General features: G+C 43.9%; 1 protein-coding gene across 1 annotated transcript in view; it reads left to right on the top strand.

Moving 5' to 3' along the window:
- The window catches only part of ptprt (protein tyrosine phosphatase, receptor type T), a 324,259-nt gene extending 312,850 nt beyond the window's left edge, over window positions 1-11,409 (top strand). Inside the window, exons 33-39 of the mRNA XM_022758722.1 lie at window positions 1,707-1,856; window positions 2,015-2,188; window positions 2,301-2,432; window positions 2,557-2,682; window positions 5,809-5,972; window positions 10,818-10,953; window positions 11,356-11,409. Coding sequence (XP_022614443.1) covers window positions 1,707-1,856; window positions 2,015-2,188; window positions 2,301-2,432; window positions 2,557-2,682; window positions 5,809-5,972; window positions 10,818-10,953; window positions 11,356-11,409 — 936 coding nt within the window. The remainder of the gene's footprint in view (window positions 1-1,706; window positions 1,857-2,014; window positions 2,189-2,300; window positions 2,433-2,556; window positions 2,683-5,808; window positions 5,973-10,817; window positions 10,954-11,355) is intronic.
- Window positions 11,410-14,980: the final 3,571 nt, after the last annotated feature.

Consider the following 14,980-nt stretch of genomic DNA (forward strand, 5'->3'; position numbering starts at 1 on the left):
CTACTGCTACTGCTACTACTGCTACTGCTACTGCTACTGTACTACTGCTACTGCTACTACTGCTACTGCTACTACTGCTACTACTACTGCTACTGCTACTACTGCTACTACTGCTACTGCTACTGCTACTACTGCTACTGCTACTACTGCTACTGCTACTGCTACTGTACTACTGCTACTACTACTACTACTACTACTGCTACTACTGCTACTACTACTACTACTACTACTACTACTACTACTACTACTACTACTACTACTGTACTGCACTGTACCGGCTTCATCAGCTGACTGATTTACACATCAGAGGTTTATTGTTTGACGTCTGTGAAACCTGGATCGTGTGTTTCCTAAAAAGTTGTGTGTTTTCATCAGCTGAGGACTCCAGTCACTTCCTGTCCTTTACACAGTGTCATAATTTGTTCTCATTTTGCACTATCAATCACTCCCCCCCCCCCCCCCCGAGTCTGTCTTCAAATGTTAGGTCTTTCATTTTGGAACAGAAGTATTCATTTCTCCTCTAAGCTACCTTAAGCCGACCTAATCCATCCCGCCTCTGCATTTCATTTGTGCCACTGATGAAAAACGTCGCATCTCCCCCCCCTCAAAAAAAAAAAAAGAAAAAGAAAAAAGTCAACTTTACGGGGAATAAAGAAAAACAGCCTCATTTTCAGACTGACAGCTCGAGCCTGGAGCCTGGAATTGACTTGTGAATAGGTTTTTTAGAAGTGCGAGGCTCAGAAAAGTTACCCGGGGCAACACTTTGAGTGTTTTCACATGACAGCAGTGATATGAAAGCTGGTTTTTGTATATGTGTGTGTGTGTGTGTGTGTGTGTGTGTGTGTGTGTGTGTGTGTTTGTGTGTGTTTTTATGCCTCTTGAAACCAAGCTAAATACATCCTGCCCTTCCTTTTGAATATGTGTGGGAGCAATTTGTGTCAGTGTTGAAGCTGCTTGACGCTATTATAATCCTGCTCCGCACAACACAAAGCAATTAATCTTTTAAAAGGCACAGGGGGAAAGGTGTGTGTGTGTGTGTGTGTGTGTGTGTGTGTGTGTGTGTGTGTGTGTGTGTCACTAGAGTAGGTAATGGCCACGAGAGGTCATTTCAGTGATGCTTTTAAAACTCTCCTCTCCGCTCCAAGGGCAACAATTAACATTCGCCAGAGACAGAGAGAGAGACGGAGAGAGATGGAGTGAAAAGAAAAAAAAAGAAGCAAATTGAAAAAGCCGTAGACAGCGGCCGAAAACAAGAGCGAGAGGAAGAGAAAGAAGACAGAAATAAAACAGTGATGGAACAGATAGAGAATAAAACTGGAACGATTGTGGGACAGAAAGAGAGGGAGGGACATTAACATGCACGGCGGCGGCTGCAGCTCATGTTGGCTGATGCTTTTACCAGCGAGCTCGTCAGTCGGAGCACAAAGAGCACACTTGATCCAGAGCACAGAAACACTGCAGGGCAACGCTACTACTCCCTTTTAATTCACTCTCAGGCTGCTGAGAGAGAGAGAGAGAGAGAGAGAGAGAGAGAGAGAGAGCACACGAGTAATGAATTCTCACGCACAGAGCGGGAAATGTTGGAGTCCGTCAGAGACGTCAGCATCATGACAACGTTCCTCAGATCACACCCAGGTTCGAGACTGAACCTAAAGGTCTGAGTGTGTTGGTGATCACGGTCTCACGGTCTCGCGCTCACGTTGCAGGAGCAGTACGTGTTTGTTCACGATGCCATCTTGGAGGCGTGTCTATGTGGGAACACAGCCATACCCGTGTGTGAGTTCAGAGCCATTTACTACAACATCAGCAGACTGGACCCACAGACCAACTCCAGCCAGATTAAAGACGAGTTCCAGGTGGGCAAGTACACACACACACACACACACACACACACACACACACACACACACACACACACACATATACAAACTAAAATAAAATCTAAATAAAAGATTTCGGGGATCCGCTCTTTGCTGCGACGACATGACGATCATGGCGTTTTTCTGTCCATCAGACTCTGAACATCGTGACGCCCAGAGTCCGTCCAGAGGACTGCAGCGTGGGTTTGCTACCCAGGAACCACGACAAGAACCGCAGCATGGACGTCCTGTCGGCGGACCGCTGCCTCCCGTTCCTCATCTCTGTGGATGGAGAGAGCTCCAATTACATCAATGCTGCACACATGGACGTAAGTGTGTGTGTGTGTGTGTGTGTGTTTTGGGATGTGAATATATGTGTGTGTGTGTGTTTATCTCCTGCTTCCTGTGGTTATTTATTTCTGCTCCGTCTCAACACTCCAGAGCCACAAACAGCCAGCGGCCTTCATCGTTACCCAGCATCCTTTGCCAAACACCATGGGCGACTTCTGGAGGCTGGTGTTCGACTACAACTGCTCCTCCATCGTAATGCTCAACGAGATGGACGCGGCGCAGGTAGACGCAGACGCACAGGCGCTCACAGATACGCAGGCGATGCACAGGAAGAGGTGACGATCACTCGTTCTCCCTCCTCATCACGCCGTCCTTCTCCGTCTCTGTCCCTGTCTGTCCTCTGTAGTTATGTATGCAGTACTGGCCGGAGAAGAGCTCGTGCTGCTACGGTCCCATCCAGGTGGAGTTCATATCAGCGGACATCGATGAGGACATCATCAACCGGATCTTCAGGATCTGCAACATGGCCAGGGTAACGCACACGTTCTCACCTGTGGGAGAGGAGAGGAGAGGAGAGGAGTTCAGTTTAAATGATGGAAGATGAAACGTCCTGCAGCTTTACGGCAGCGGAGACTCTCACACAGTTCACACCAACATGATTTTAAAACCACATTCTCTTTTATTCAAACGATATTAAAATAAATAAACACGATGCTAATAACCTTAATGTTGTGTATTCTGCAGCTCAGAGGTCGCCTCAGGTTCAGGAGGATAATCACCAACATCTGCGTTTGCAGAAGGCAGATGTTGTAAAGATATCTTAAAATCTATTCAAGACGATATGTAGATGTGCATTCTGGGAAAGACAAAGTCAGAGTCCCGTCGCTCTCCTGTGTCCTCCTGTCTCAGTCTCTCTCGTCTCGTCTTCTCTGCTTCCCTCCCGACGTTAATCTCCTGTAGATTCAGTCGTCTTCCAGCACGAGAGCGTCGCTGATGCTGGAGGATGAGTCCTGGTCTGTGGTCTGCTGGTGTTGAGGTCAGGGGTCAGTTCAGGCCAGGAAAGTCCTGTGAAAATCATTTTTTATGCACCCGGCTTTTGTTCGAGATTATTGTCAAGATGACAAGAAAGAGCCCGAAGTCTTTATTTATAATAGTCCATAAATGTCTGAGGACAGCGGTGTGACACACCTGTTTTCATTTTGACTGTTATTTGTTCAGAATATCTGCGTTTATTTAAAGCTTGAAGCGGCGAGGAGAAAATGACGAGCAGCACGATGAATCAGAGCGAGTCGGAACCGGCTTCAGAAGATGTCTGGTTCTGTCCCCGGGCATCGCATGGTGACGGCACATTTCCCGTGCCATCCCCTAATAAGGCCAATCTATAGTCTTCACCTGTATGTGTGAAGACAGAACACGGTCACATGATCTTACCTCCTGCGCTCCTGTGTCATCCCTTTGCCTCACTTCACTCATCCTGCTCTGGAACTGGATTTGGGCCGTTGTGTTTCCCCCCCCCCCCGCATTCCTTATCTGTAAGAGCTTGGTTTCCATAGCTACGGAGGATAAAGATGGCTCCGGCTGGACACTATCACTTATGGCAGGAGCTCAACGGTTTGAACCCGTGAGGTCATCGTGACCCGAAAGTCTGGAGGTCTGAACGGTCTGGAGCACAAAAACCAGATGTTTGGCAGTTTGTGAGACAGACTGGGGACCAGCTGCCTGGCCTCTGATAAAAATACACAATGTTTTGATAAAAAATAAATAAAAAGACTCAGATAATTCCTCCTTGACCTACATTTGGCTAAAAGAAAGCGAAGGTGGTGGAATGATACGACCGGCAGCGTGATGTAAAGAGGTTTGTGTGTGACCTCTGAACAGCTGGTTGGATGATATCGAAGCCAATCGACTGAATCGCTAACACACTGCAGCAGCCGGGCTAACACAGGGTAGCAGGAGACGGTGCGGTAACAACACAACGGTTTGAAGATTATTCTCCTCTTATCTCCTGGTTCTCTCCTCTCCCGTCACTTCCTCACCTCTCCTCTCCCCCCTTTCTCTTTTTCCTCCCCTCTTGCCTCCTCTTGTTACTCCCCTCTCATCTCATTTCATCACCCATCCATGACGTTACGACTCTAGCGGCGCTCTATTGTCTGCGCGCTCCTATAGTGCTCAGTGAACTCCCCACTACCTCGACTCTCTATATTCTACTGCTCTCTCTCTCTCTCTCTCTCTCGCTCTCTCCCTCTCAAACACATCACCAGTCTAGCGTGAAATGGCTCATATCATCGCCACAACAGCACGTCTCACACCGTGAGAGCAGCTCCGACCAAGCTGAGTCTGTACCACCAACCACTAAGCCATCAAATGAAGGAGGAGGCGGCGAGAGAGCGAGGGGAAAGAGAAAAGGTTTTTGAGAAAGCGGGAAAGGAAAGTAGAGAAAAACAGTTTGAAAGAGGAGTTGATTGCCAAGGGGGAGGTGGGATAAAAAAGAAAAAAGGAGGAAGTAGATTAAAGGAAGAGAAGGAGAAACAGGAAGACAGGTGAGGTGGAAAGAGAGGGAAGGATTTGGAGGGAAAAAAGAAAAAGACCAGACGCTGCTATCTGTTTGCTTGTGTGTGTAAATGTCAATGTGCATATGCGTGTCTGGCAAAGCTAGCAGTAAATCAGTCTGACAGTGACGGCGGGTTGTGGTATTTTAGGTGGCGGATGCCAACCGCCTTAGGCCAGACAGCTGGAAACATTTTGTCTGCCATGAAATTGAATTAAACATTATAAGATGTCGTCTTTGTCGAGTCCAATCCTATTTACTTTGAAAAAGCATTTTGTTCAGAAACAAGAACTAATTGTGGCACAAAGGCCTGAGAAGTGTTTTATGGATCATTTGGAGTCTGTCGTCACCAAAATGAGACCGCTGCCGCCGCCACGGAAGAGAGACGTCCACGTCCACACCGGACCAGGTGATCGGACTCGACGCAGACGCACCTCAGACTTTTCGATCGCAGCTCGACGAGGTCTGTGCCAAACATTTGATCTTAAATACGAGAAACAACAGTGTTGAGACTCTTCCTGTGAGAAACGAGCCCGCAGGTCGTCTGTCAGCAGCTTGTTATGACATCATAGTTAGGTTTTGTTGCTAGGCGACATCTAGTGGCTGAAGTGATGATGACAGGAGCAAAAAGGGAAAAGCGTCGGTGACGTAGTTTAAAGAGAGACAGAGTCCACGTCAGGAGGAGGAGGAGGAGGATGAATGTGACACAGGAGAGCCGTGTGTTCGATTCCCGTGTGAAACCAGCAGTTTGTAAGTCGTAACCATGACAACAAAGATTGTCTAATGTTGAGGAAGTTACTTATTTTAACCCAAATCACCATCTTTTCCTGAACCTAACCGAGCCACGACAGTTATTATGGTAACTATGGCTGTCGGTACATTTATATTTATTAGTGTAACCATGACAACCAAAGTCCGGCACGCCTGCCGCTATAGGGGCGCTATTTTAGGAGACACTCCAGAGGGTTGATGGTTGGAGGACAAGTTGATTGCATCACACTCACCATGGAATAACTGCATGATGTCGACAGCTCACACCTGTCTCCTCACCTGTCTCCTCACCCGTCTCCTCACCCGTCTCCTCACCTGTCTCCTCACCTGTCTCCGCAGCCACAGGACGGTTACCGCCTGGTGCAGCACTTCCAGTTCATCGGCTGGCCGGCCTACAGGGACACGCCTCTCTCCAAGCGCTCCATCCTCCAGTTGGTCCGGAGGCTGGCTAAGTGGCAGGAGCAGTATGACGGCGGAGACGGGAGGACTGTGGTGCACTGCCTGTGAGTTCAACATCTCACACACACACACTTCTCTCTGTCTCTCTCTCTCTCACACACACACACACACACACACACACACACACACACACACACACACACACACTTGAAAACGTGATAAAATAGTAGGAAGCGAGTGAAGGAGGACAGGAACAAACACCGTCACCGGGACGATAAATCAAGACAAAATCGTAGGAAGACAAACGTGCCCTTTGTGCGCGTGTCTGTGTGTGTGTGTGTGTGTGTGTGTGTGTGTGTGTGTGTGTGTGTGTGTGTGTGTGAGAGAGAGAGACAGAGAGAAGGAGACACAAAGATTTACAGATACAAGTTAACAATGACAAAGTACACTTTCTCTAAAAGAACACACACACACAAAACAAAGGTTCACACACACAAACACACACTCCAAGAACCACACACACACACACACACACACACACACACCTTTAAGATGATATGTACAGTAAATGGTATTCTTAAGATCATCACATTCATTTAAGAGAGTGAGACCTTCTGCTGCTGCTGCTGCTGCTGTTGTTGTTGTTGTGTTGGTTGATGCTTTATAGTTATAGTATAGACCCACATATATAAAGTCTTATTATTATTACTGCTGCATCAGATGTAGAGATATTACACTGTCTGTTATTTCTGTTTTCACCAAAGGTCTTTAAACAAGCCTAAATATGCTGATTACACACGTGTACATATGCCTGTGTGTGTGTGTGTGTGTGTGTGCGTGCGTGCGTGTGTGTGTGTGTGTGTCTTCCTGCCTGAGCAGAACAAATGAAGCTGATGATGAGGGAGGGAAAACACAGGCTGTAAAATCTATACAGGAGAGATTACAGGGAAGTTCACAAACGCTAACAACGCACACAAACACTCGCAGACGCACATACACTCCAAACATTGGCTTAAGCACATCGCTGGTGCTCATCCAATCAGCTTCCACTGTCACAGCTCATTGGGCCAATCAGAATTGGCATTGATTTGCTTCCTGGAGCTGCTGTTGGAGTTTTGTTTGCTTTTCAGTATTTTCTCTCTCTGTGTTTGTGAGAGAGAGAGAGAGAGAGAGAGAGAGAGAGAGAGAGAAATATAAAAGACACTAAGAACAAAAACAAATCTGTAGCTAATTGATTATAATTTATCTCTACATTTACATCTTCTGGGTTTTATTGATTATAGGCTGTATTTGGTGTAAAATCATCTATCACTCAGTATTTTGCCTCTGCTCACTAAATGTTTAAAAAAGTCTCATTTCTTTAGCTGCAAGGCTGAAACAGTTTGTCGCTGAGCTTGAGCTGCCAGGTAAAAACACTGTGGAGTGACCGGTGGAGCTGAACTCAACTATTGACCCTCAGATACAGAATCAATAGTTAAATGTCTGGTGCCACGTACAAATAAAGTCAGTGACAGAGACACGTTCCCCAGCTCCAATCAATCCGCCGCTCGGAGCCGTCGGCCTCAGACGTCAAACAAATGAGATATCCATCATTCATTTCAAATTAAAAGTACAAAATGACAAAAATAAAGTTCTTAAAAGTGCATCTGTTATTTCACAATAAAATAATAATGTTGTGAAACTTAAATAAAGACAAAACTACACTTTTTTCTTTTGGCCATTTCATCTGTGAAAACAAGAAGCAAGTAAAAAAAAATGGGGATGTGATTTTTTTCAACAAAAATAAAAAACTCATCCTACTAAAAGAATTACTTTTTTATTTATTTATTTTTTATTTATTTATTTTTTATTTATTTATTTATTTATTTATTTATTTATTTATTTTGGCAGGATCATTTTTCATTTTTTTAATTTATTTAAACGTTTGAAAGTTTTTTTTGTCTGTAAAAACAGCCCCTGAGAGGCAAGTGAAAAATCACCACGTTACCAAAACCATTTTTTTATTTTATTTAAGTTTGAAAGTTTTTTTTTTTTTCATTGAAAACATTTATTTTATTTTTTTTTCTTTCTATCTTCCCAGAAAAAAAAAAAAAAAATCCCGTTCCTTTCAGGCTTCTGGAGGTTTTAAACAGAAACAATAAAAACATGAAAAGATGATCCCGACTATCACAGATGATAAAAAACAAAAGACTAAAGTTATTATTATTATTCAGGGCTTCCGTAGAAAAACCATTTGGGAACAAAACACCTTGGTTCAGTAATCTCCAGCTGCCCCGGCTGTCGCGTTTAACCCCACTAACTGTGAGTGACGGGGATGTGAGCTTCCTCTGCTTCAGCCTCGCTGAATAATCAGCCCCAGATATTGATTTCACAGACTCAGTAAAAGCGGAGATAAGGAGAAACATGATAGTTCAATCAGCAGCTGGTGAAATGGATTATTCCTCTGCTCTTCGCTCGGCCCGCAGGTCGGAGTCTGATGGCTCTTTAATGCTGAACACGTGTCTCATTCTCAGCACATCGCGGGGGGGGGGGGGCAGTTAACGCAGCGTTCTCTCTGCACCTTATTTATTTAAACCTACTGTACAAAAATATGAATTTTAGATTTTAGACATATCGATCTGTCTCCTCATTAAAATGTTCCCAGCGTGCGGCAGCTCATGTCTGGAGCGATGTGGCTCCACGTTGTTTTGTCAGAGTCTTTAGTTCTGGAAGGATTTTGGTCTAAATGATCTGATGAGCCTCCGAACGCCACCTGGATCTCTGACGGCTCGTTTCTTGCCCCATTCAACTTCTGTTTTCGTGAACCCAGATCCTGGATCCCAAATCAGAAGTTACCTCCAGGACAAATATAAGTTATAATTATAGTTATAATCCAAGTTGTGATGAAAAACTTTTCCTGTAAACAGTCCCTAAACTCTTACCAGCTAAACCTCCAGTTCTAGGGGGAGAAACATAGTCACCATGTAATCCACAAAACTTTGTTTTTGGTGATTTCAGGAGCTAAAAAAAACATTTTTCTGCTTCATGTAAATGAACATTTATTAACAGTTTGTTCGTCCATCAGCACTGACACAGAACCAAAGCAGAAGCTTCAGCACGGACTGTTCTCTGGTGAAGATCGCAGCCGCTGATGGACAGACGTCTTTTATAACCGCACTGTTTCCAGAGATCATCTGCAGCTTTAGTTCTTCTGCTTGTGGCCGTTTCTTTGGCCGTCAGCTGCTGCATGTTCCGACTGTCTGACTCTCAGACACCGACGTTAATCAGCTGCCAAACGTCTCGTACACGTGCAAACAAACTGTGAAACTTATCCAGTCGCCTTGAGCCTCGCTGCCGCTTGAGTCTTGACCTGTCTTCGGCAAGTTTGCTTCCTAATATTTATGTGTTTTAGCCCTGAGTCGTATCTCACAGTAGTAAAGAGAAATGTATTTTCTATTTTTTAAACTGAAGCAAGCACTAAAAAATTAATGAAAAAAAATGAAACTAACATGAGGTCAGGGGAGAAGTGCATAAGGAAAATCTTTGCATTTTAGATTCTACTCTAAAATATTAATATCCAAACCCAGTGTAATGAAGACCTGAGGTGTCGTGTCCGGTTCCAAAAAGAGATTTACATCTAAAAAAAAATGTAATAAAACCTGATGAAGACCTGAATGAGAAATATAATATTTGTCTCTTTTAACCCTCTTTGCATTAAATTATAAGCAAAGAAAGAGGAAGAGTGGCGGCTGCGGCGGCGCTGGCATTGCTAACACAGAGCAGGTAGACGGTGTGTGAGTCTGTGACTGCTGCCACTCCACCTCTCAGCACCTGAATGTTTTATTCAGCCTGAATACTGAAGCAATTCAGCTGGAACCAGGTGAGACGGAGGAGTCTGGAGCTGTTTTCATGGTGGGTGGTTTGACTCCGGCCGGGCGGAGCGCTGACTGCTGATTGGGGCGCACAGGCAGTAAACGCTCAGATATGTTTGCATCGCTGCGCCTCTGTCCATTACAGGAAGTCCAGAAAAGAAAGAAGAAGTCACATTTAAGTTGAAGGCGTGTTTTCAAATGTCTTCCATCCATTAGTGGAGCTCTTATACTGTTGCTCCGTGTAGTGACGTGTTCAGTCCGTCACTTCCTGTCATTCTTTGTCTCGTTCGTTTTCTCAACTTTTATTGTTGAAATTCTTTGACTTTCTCAAATGCTGCGTTCAGGAACCTGCACAGTATGTACGGGAAGCGAATTGCTCCTCCTTTTCAACGCATTTACAGACATGAAAACCAAAAACAATCCCTTTAAAAACACCAAACAAGCAAAATGAAGTGCAATACAACAAATATTTCACCCTTCGCTGCATTATTTAACCCATATAAGGTCATAAACACGTCCACAGACAAGTGAGTCTTTTTAATTTCTTTGCCTTCTGACGTCAGATATCACTAAAACCTTTCAGCACAGTGACAACGAACTGACGCACTTATGAACAGTAAGCAGTCCTTTAACAGTAACCTTTTACTTTACCTTTAAACCTGAAACCAGTCCTCAGACTTTAAATGCCATCACGACAAACAAAAACAAATCTCGCCTCTGAAAAACCCGTCCTGTTTCCACTTTTATTAAAATGGGCTGAAACTAGTTTTGTCAGTTCAGGGTCGACCTCAGCGCGGCAGCTGCAGCAGAGCACAGGCAGGAGGAAGAGGGCTGAGAGGAAACATTACATTTCAGAATAAACACGTTTTGAAAAGCAGCGTTCAGGGTGATAACAGGGCGAAAACAAGTCCCTGCTGTTTTGTAAAGGAGAGAGTGAACATCTCTGACTCGTTGAACTTCAAAGGAACTGGTCTGAAAAGACTGTTTAATTCTTTCTATTCCTTTTTCTATTCTCTGTGTCATGCTGGAGGAGGATGATGATGATGATGATGAGGATGTTTAATGATGATGAATATCTTCCTCCCTCCTCCTCTGCAGTACCGGCGGAGGGCGTTCAGGAACGTTCTGTGCCATCTGCAGCATCAACGAGATGATCCAGCAGCAGAACATCGTGGACGTTTTCCACACCGTCAAAACACTGAGGAACAACAAGACTAATATGGTGGAGACAATGGTGAGGACCCACGGCACACGAACACAACACTGACACACACTGTATCAGGGTTAGGTGCAAGCATACGCTCACCCACCTGTCACTCAAAGAGGCCACGCCCTCAATCCTCCATAACTTTAACCCTTAATAAAGTGTAAACAGGTGAGTTATATAAACAGGTGTCATGAAGGAGGAAATCAGCTCTAGAGACCAAAACAGTTTTTGTACCAGGCTGTAAACATGTTTATTTCTGCTGTAAAGTTGGACATTTTAACATGGGAGTCTATGGGGACTGACTCACTGTTGGAGCCAGACTCTAGTGGTCGTTAGAGGAACTGCAGCTCCTGGTTCTCCGGTGCTGGAAGGTCATTTTTGCACAGACTCTTTGACCTTTTGCTTTCCGTGCTTTTTGTCCCTCCGCAGGAACAGTACAAGTTCTGCTACGAAGTGGCTCTGGAGGCGCTCAGCTCCTTCTGATTGGCTGCGGGCCAAAATTCTCTTTTCTGATTCGCCGTCGACGCTGCCTGTCATTCTCAACGCAACACTGGGACACGCAGGGAGCAGAAGTGCTTTGTGCTGACCCCCGAACCCGACCAGTGAGCATGTGTGCCTGTATGTGTGTGTGTGTGTGTGTGTGTGAGAGAGAGAGAGAGTGTGTGAATACAAGCGAGCATGCTTGCATATTTGGAGTGTGTGTGTGTGTGTGTGTGTGTGTGTATCTATACGTGTGCCTGTGACAACACCAACACACACAAACCTGTACAGAAGATGAAAAAAAAAAAGCGACAAACATACACACTGGTGATTTAAGTGTGTGTGTGTGTGTGTGTGTGTTCGCTTCAGCGAAACTGGGGACTTTACACGCTTGTACAAAGAAAAAAGAAAAAATGATATGTTGAAAAAAAAAAACAAAATCAGATGTTTAAAAAAAAAAAAAAAGCGCCACTTTTTCCTTCTCTATCTCTCTTCTCTCTACTGGGCTGTGATGTGACTATTGTACAGTATTTCCTTTTTAGATATATTCTACGCCTTGAATGTTGTCTCCCTCTGAAGGCCGGACGCACACTGCAAGAGTTTAGCTCAAGTCGTGGTGACGCCTCGACTCGTGTTTACAGAGAGTCGAGAGAAAAGTGTTCGGTGGATGATTCAGGTTCTGGATCAAAGCAAAAACCAACAGACACTCCTTAATATTTCTGGTGTTTTCCTTTGAGCTCACAGCCTCGTTAAACGCTATAAAAGTTGTAATTCAACAACCAGCTACAAAAAAAATCCTTCTGATTTATTTTTTTCTTCAAAATTGCATCAAGGTGAAGTTTTATAATTTATAAATATATATACAAAGTTCACGTTTACTGGGACAAATGGCTGCAAATACTGTTAAAAACAACAGCATTAATAAAACAACAGAACAAAATAAATCATGCTTTACTTTTAAGATGAAAGGCCGGCGGCACAAAACACCGAGAGTTCAGATTTTCCTTAAAGTTCGAGTTGAGGCTTCCTTAGAATAAAAAAGTTTTCTCCTTATCTTAGTGTCATACTGAAGGAATCACTTAGCAACTTAAATAAAAACTAAAGGTATGATCACCTGAACAGTTTCATGTCACATGATCTCTCCGGGGTCAGGTGTCGTCGAGGTGTTTCTCTCTTGACTGTGTCGTATAAAGTTCCCGTTCACTTCGCTCTGATGCTAACGGCTTCCCAAACGTGGCGGCAAATCAACGGTCTCCACGGAAACAGTAGAATTTAACCGCCGTAAAATCTCTTTCACTGCTGCAAAAGTAGAAAACTAAAGGTGTTTTGTGCAGCTGGCTCCAGATGTTGTCGCCTCTGCTCCATTTATATTTTTTTCCTTTGGGGCTGTGAGGAAAAAAAAAGTTTCACAGAAGTAGTTTTTCTTTTTATTTATTTTATTTTATTTGATGGTTTTTCTGGAAAACCAATCTTGTCAAAACCTTATAGTGTGCATCCACCCTTACTGTAAATAAGATAAGACAACCACAGTCAAACAAACAAACAGACAAACATCACGTACCAGACACATTACAAATAAAGGTTTTTCATTTCAAAACACCATCACTTCAAAAGAAAAAGCTGTCAGTGTCATTTTCAGCATCTCAGTGATGATTTTCCAGAATCTTTTGTTACTACAAACTGTCCATTAAAACATGCTGTTAAAAAACAAATGATATATATATTTTTGCATATTGCACATTTATCTGACCCCGCATCCAGAGAGACTGACTGAAATCAGCTGTGCAGTTATTCCAGAGGAAAAACTAAACGTAACTTATTCTACTGTTTTTCTACGTCTAGTTGGTTGATGTGGTTTTGAAAACTTGCTTTACCTTGAAAAAAGCTGAAACTGCGATAAATTATTAACTGAAATCACGACTGGCCCAACTTATGCCCCCCCCCCCCCCTCCCCAAACAACAGGCTGGCAGTCAATCAACAGCCCAGCGTCTGTTTCCAGTGCAGCGGAGCTTGCAGCTGTTTGAAGTCAGAGCTGTGTTTTGTTGCTTTGATTTGGATTTAACCTGGGTCGGGATAATTGTGTATTTTTAAGTTCTTTTGCTTTTGCTGATTATTTAAACACAGACTTTTGAACTTAATTTTATTGTTCACCTGAAGCAGCTGCAGCGTCATCAGCTCAGTTCAGCCGTATGAGCATGAGAGCAGCATTTCTTAGAGCAGTGGTTCCCGACCTTTTCCAGCTCACGACCAACTTGAAAATCTCTAATATGGATGATGGTTCATTCTCAAAGCGCTTTTTATTTTAGATATAAAGACGGAACATTCAGGACTGAGCTGACAACAGAGATCAGCTGTTGATTCATCATCTGTGTCTCGACTCTCTCCTTTAATTCTTCCTGTTTCTAACCAGCTGTCAACTCCGGCTGAGAGAGAAAAAAAATACATTTTTAACATTTGTAAAGTTTTTAAATGTTTTTAAAGATCATTTCATTTTAAAAACATTTAAAAACATTATTTATTGTCTATATATTTTTTATGCGTCCGCGCTGGCGGCAGCCAGAGCCGCCATATTGTTTTCGGATCGTCTGTCTGTACCACCCGTTCTCGTGAACACAATATCTCTGTGACACCTTGACGGAATTTCTTCAAATTTTGGCACAAACATTAATTAGGACTCAATGACGAGCTGACTAGATTTTGGTGGTCAAAGTTCAAAGGTCAAGGTCATGGCGACCTCACAAAACACAGTTTTGACCTCGTGAACCCGATATCTCGAGGACTCTCGGAGGGAATCCCTTCACTTTGGGCACAAATGGATGAACTGATTAGAGTTTGGTGTTCAAGGGTCAAAGGTCAGTGTGACATCATAAAACACTTTATAGCCATAACTCAGGACAAAATTTCACACAAACAGTTAATCTTTTCTCTGACTCTAGATAAACAGGGATGTGACCTGGAACTACACTGAGTGGCGGAGGGATACGACCACGAGGAGGTGGTTCTAGTTTTATAATTACATCTTTTCACCAAAGTTGTAGCGTTTTGCAAATGATTTGTCGGAACCACTCTCAATATACCTTCGCGGCCCACCAATGGGCCCCGGCCCACAGCTTGGGAACCACTGCTCTAAAATCAGATCATTTCCAAAAAATGCAGAAATTAGTTTCAAATCAGAACACGAGAGGAAAGACTTCAGGATAAACTTTCCCCGTCAGAGAGGTGGACGCGCTGAGGTTCTTGGTTTAGCTCAGCTCCATAAGCCAAACCGTGTTTGTATTTCCTGTGAGACGCTCTGGATAAATATCAGAGAAGAAGAAGACGCTGGGGGATCAGACAGTTTCCCCAGCCTGCCATCTATCATTAAAATGAAACACAAAGACAAAGAGACAGGTCACGATTACTTTTCCTCTGCAAAGCCTCAAAAATTTGCTTTCCGCCGAGGTGAGCGGTCGACAGCCCGCAGGTCTTAACAGGAAATGATTTCAGATGGTGATCGACCCCGGGGCCAATGAGGGTCAACGCGTCTGACAGTTCAGACGTCACCGCGGCTCAAAGGGACACGTGTTTGGAGAG

Source organism: Seriola dumerili, unplaced genomic scaffold (assembly GCF_002260705.1).
Source record: "Seriola dumerili isolate Sdu_G_001 unplaced genomic scaffold, Sdu_1.0 BDQW01000306.1, whole genome shotgun sequence".
Classification (NCBI taxonomy): Eukaryota; Metazoa; Chordata; class Actinopteri; order Carangiformes; family Carangidae; genus Seriola; species Seriola dumerili.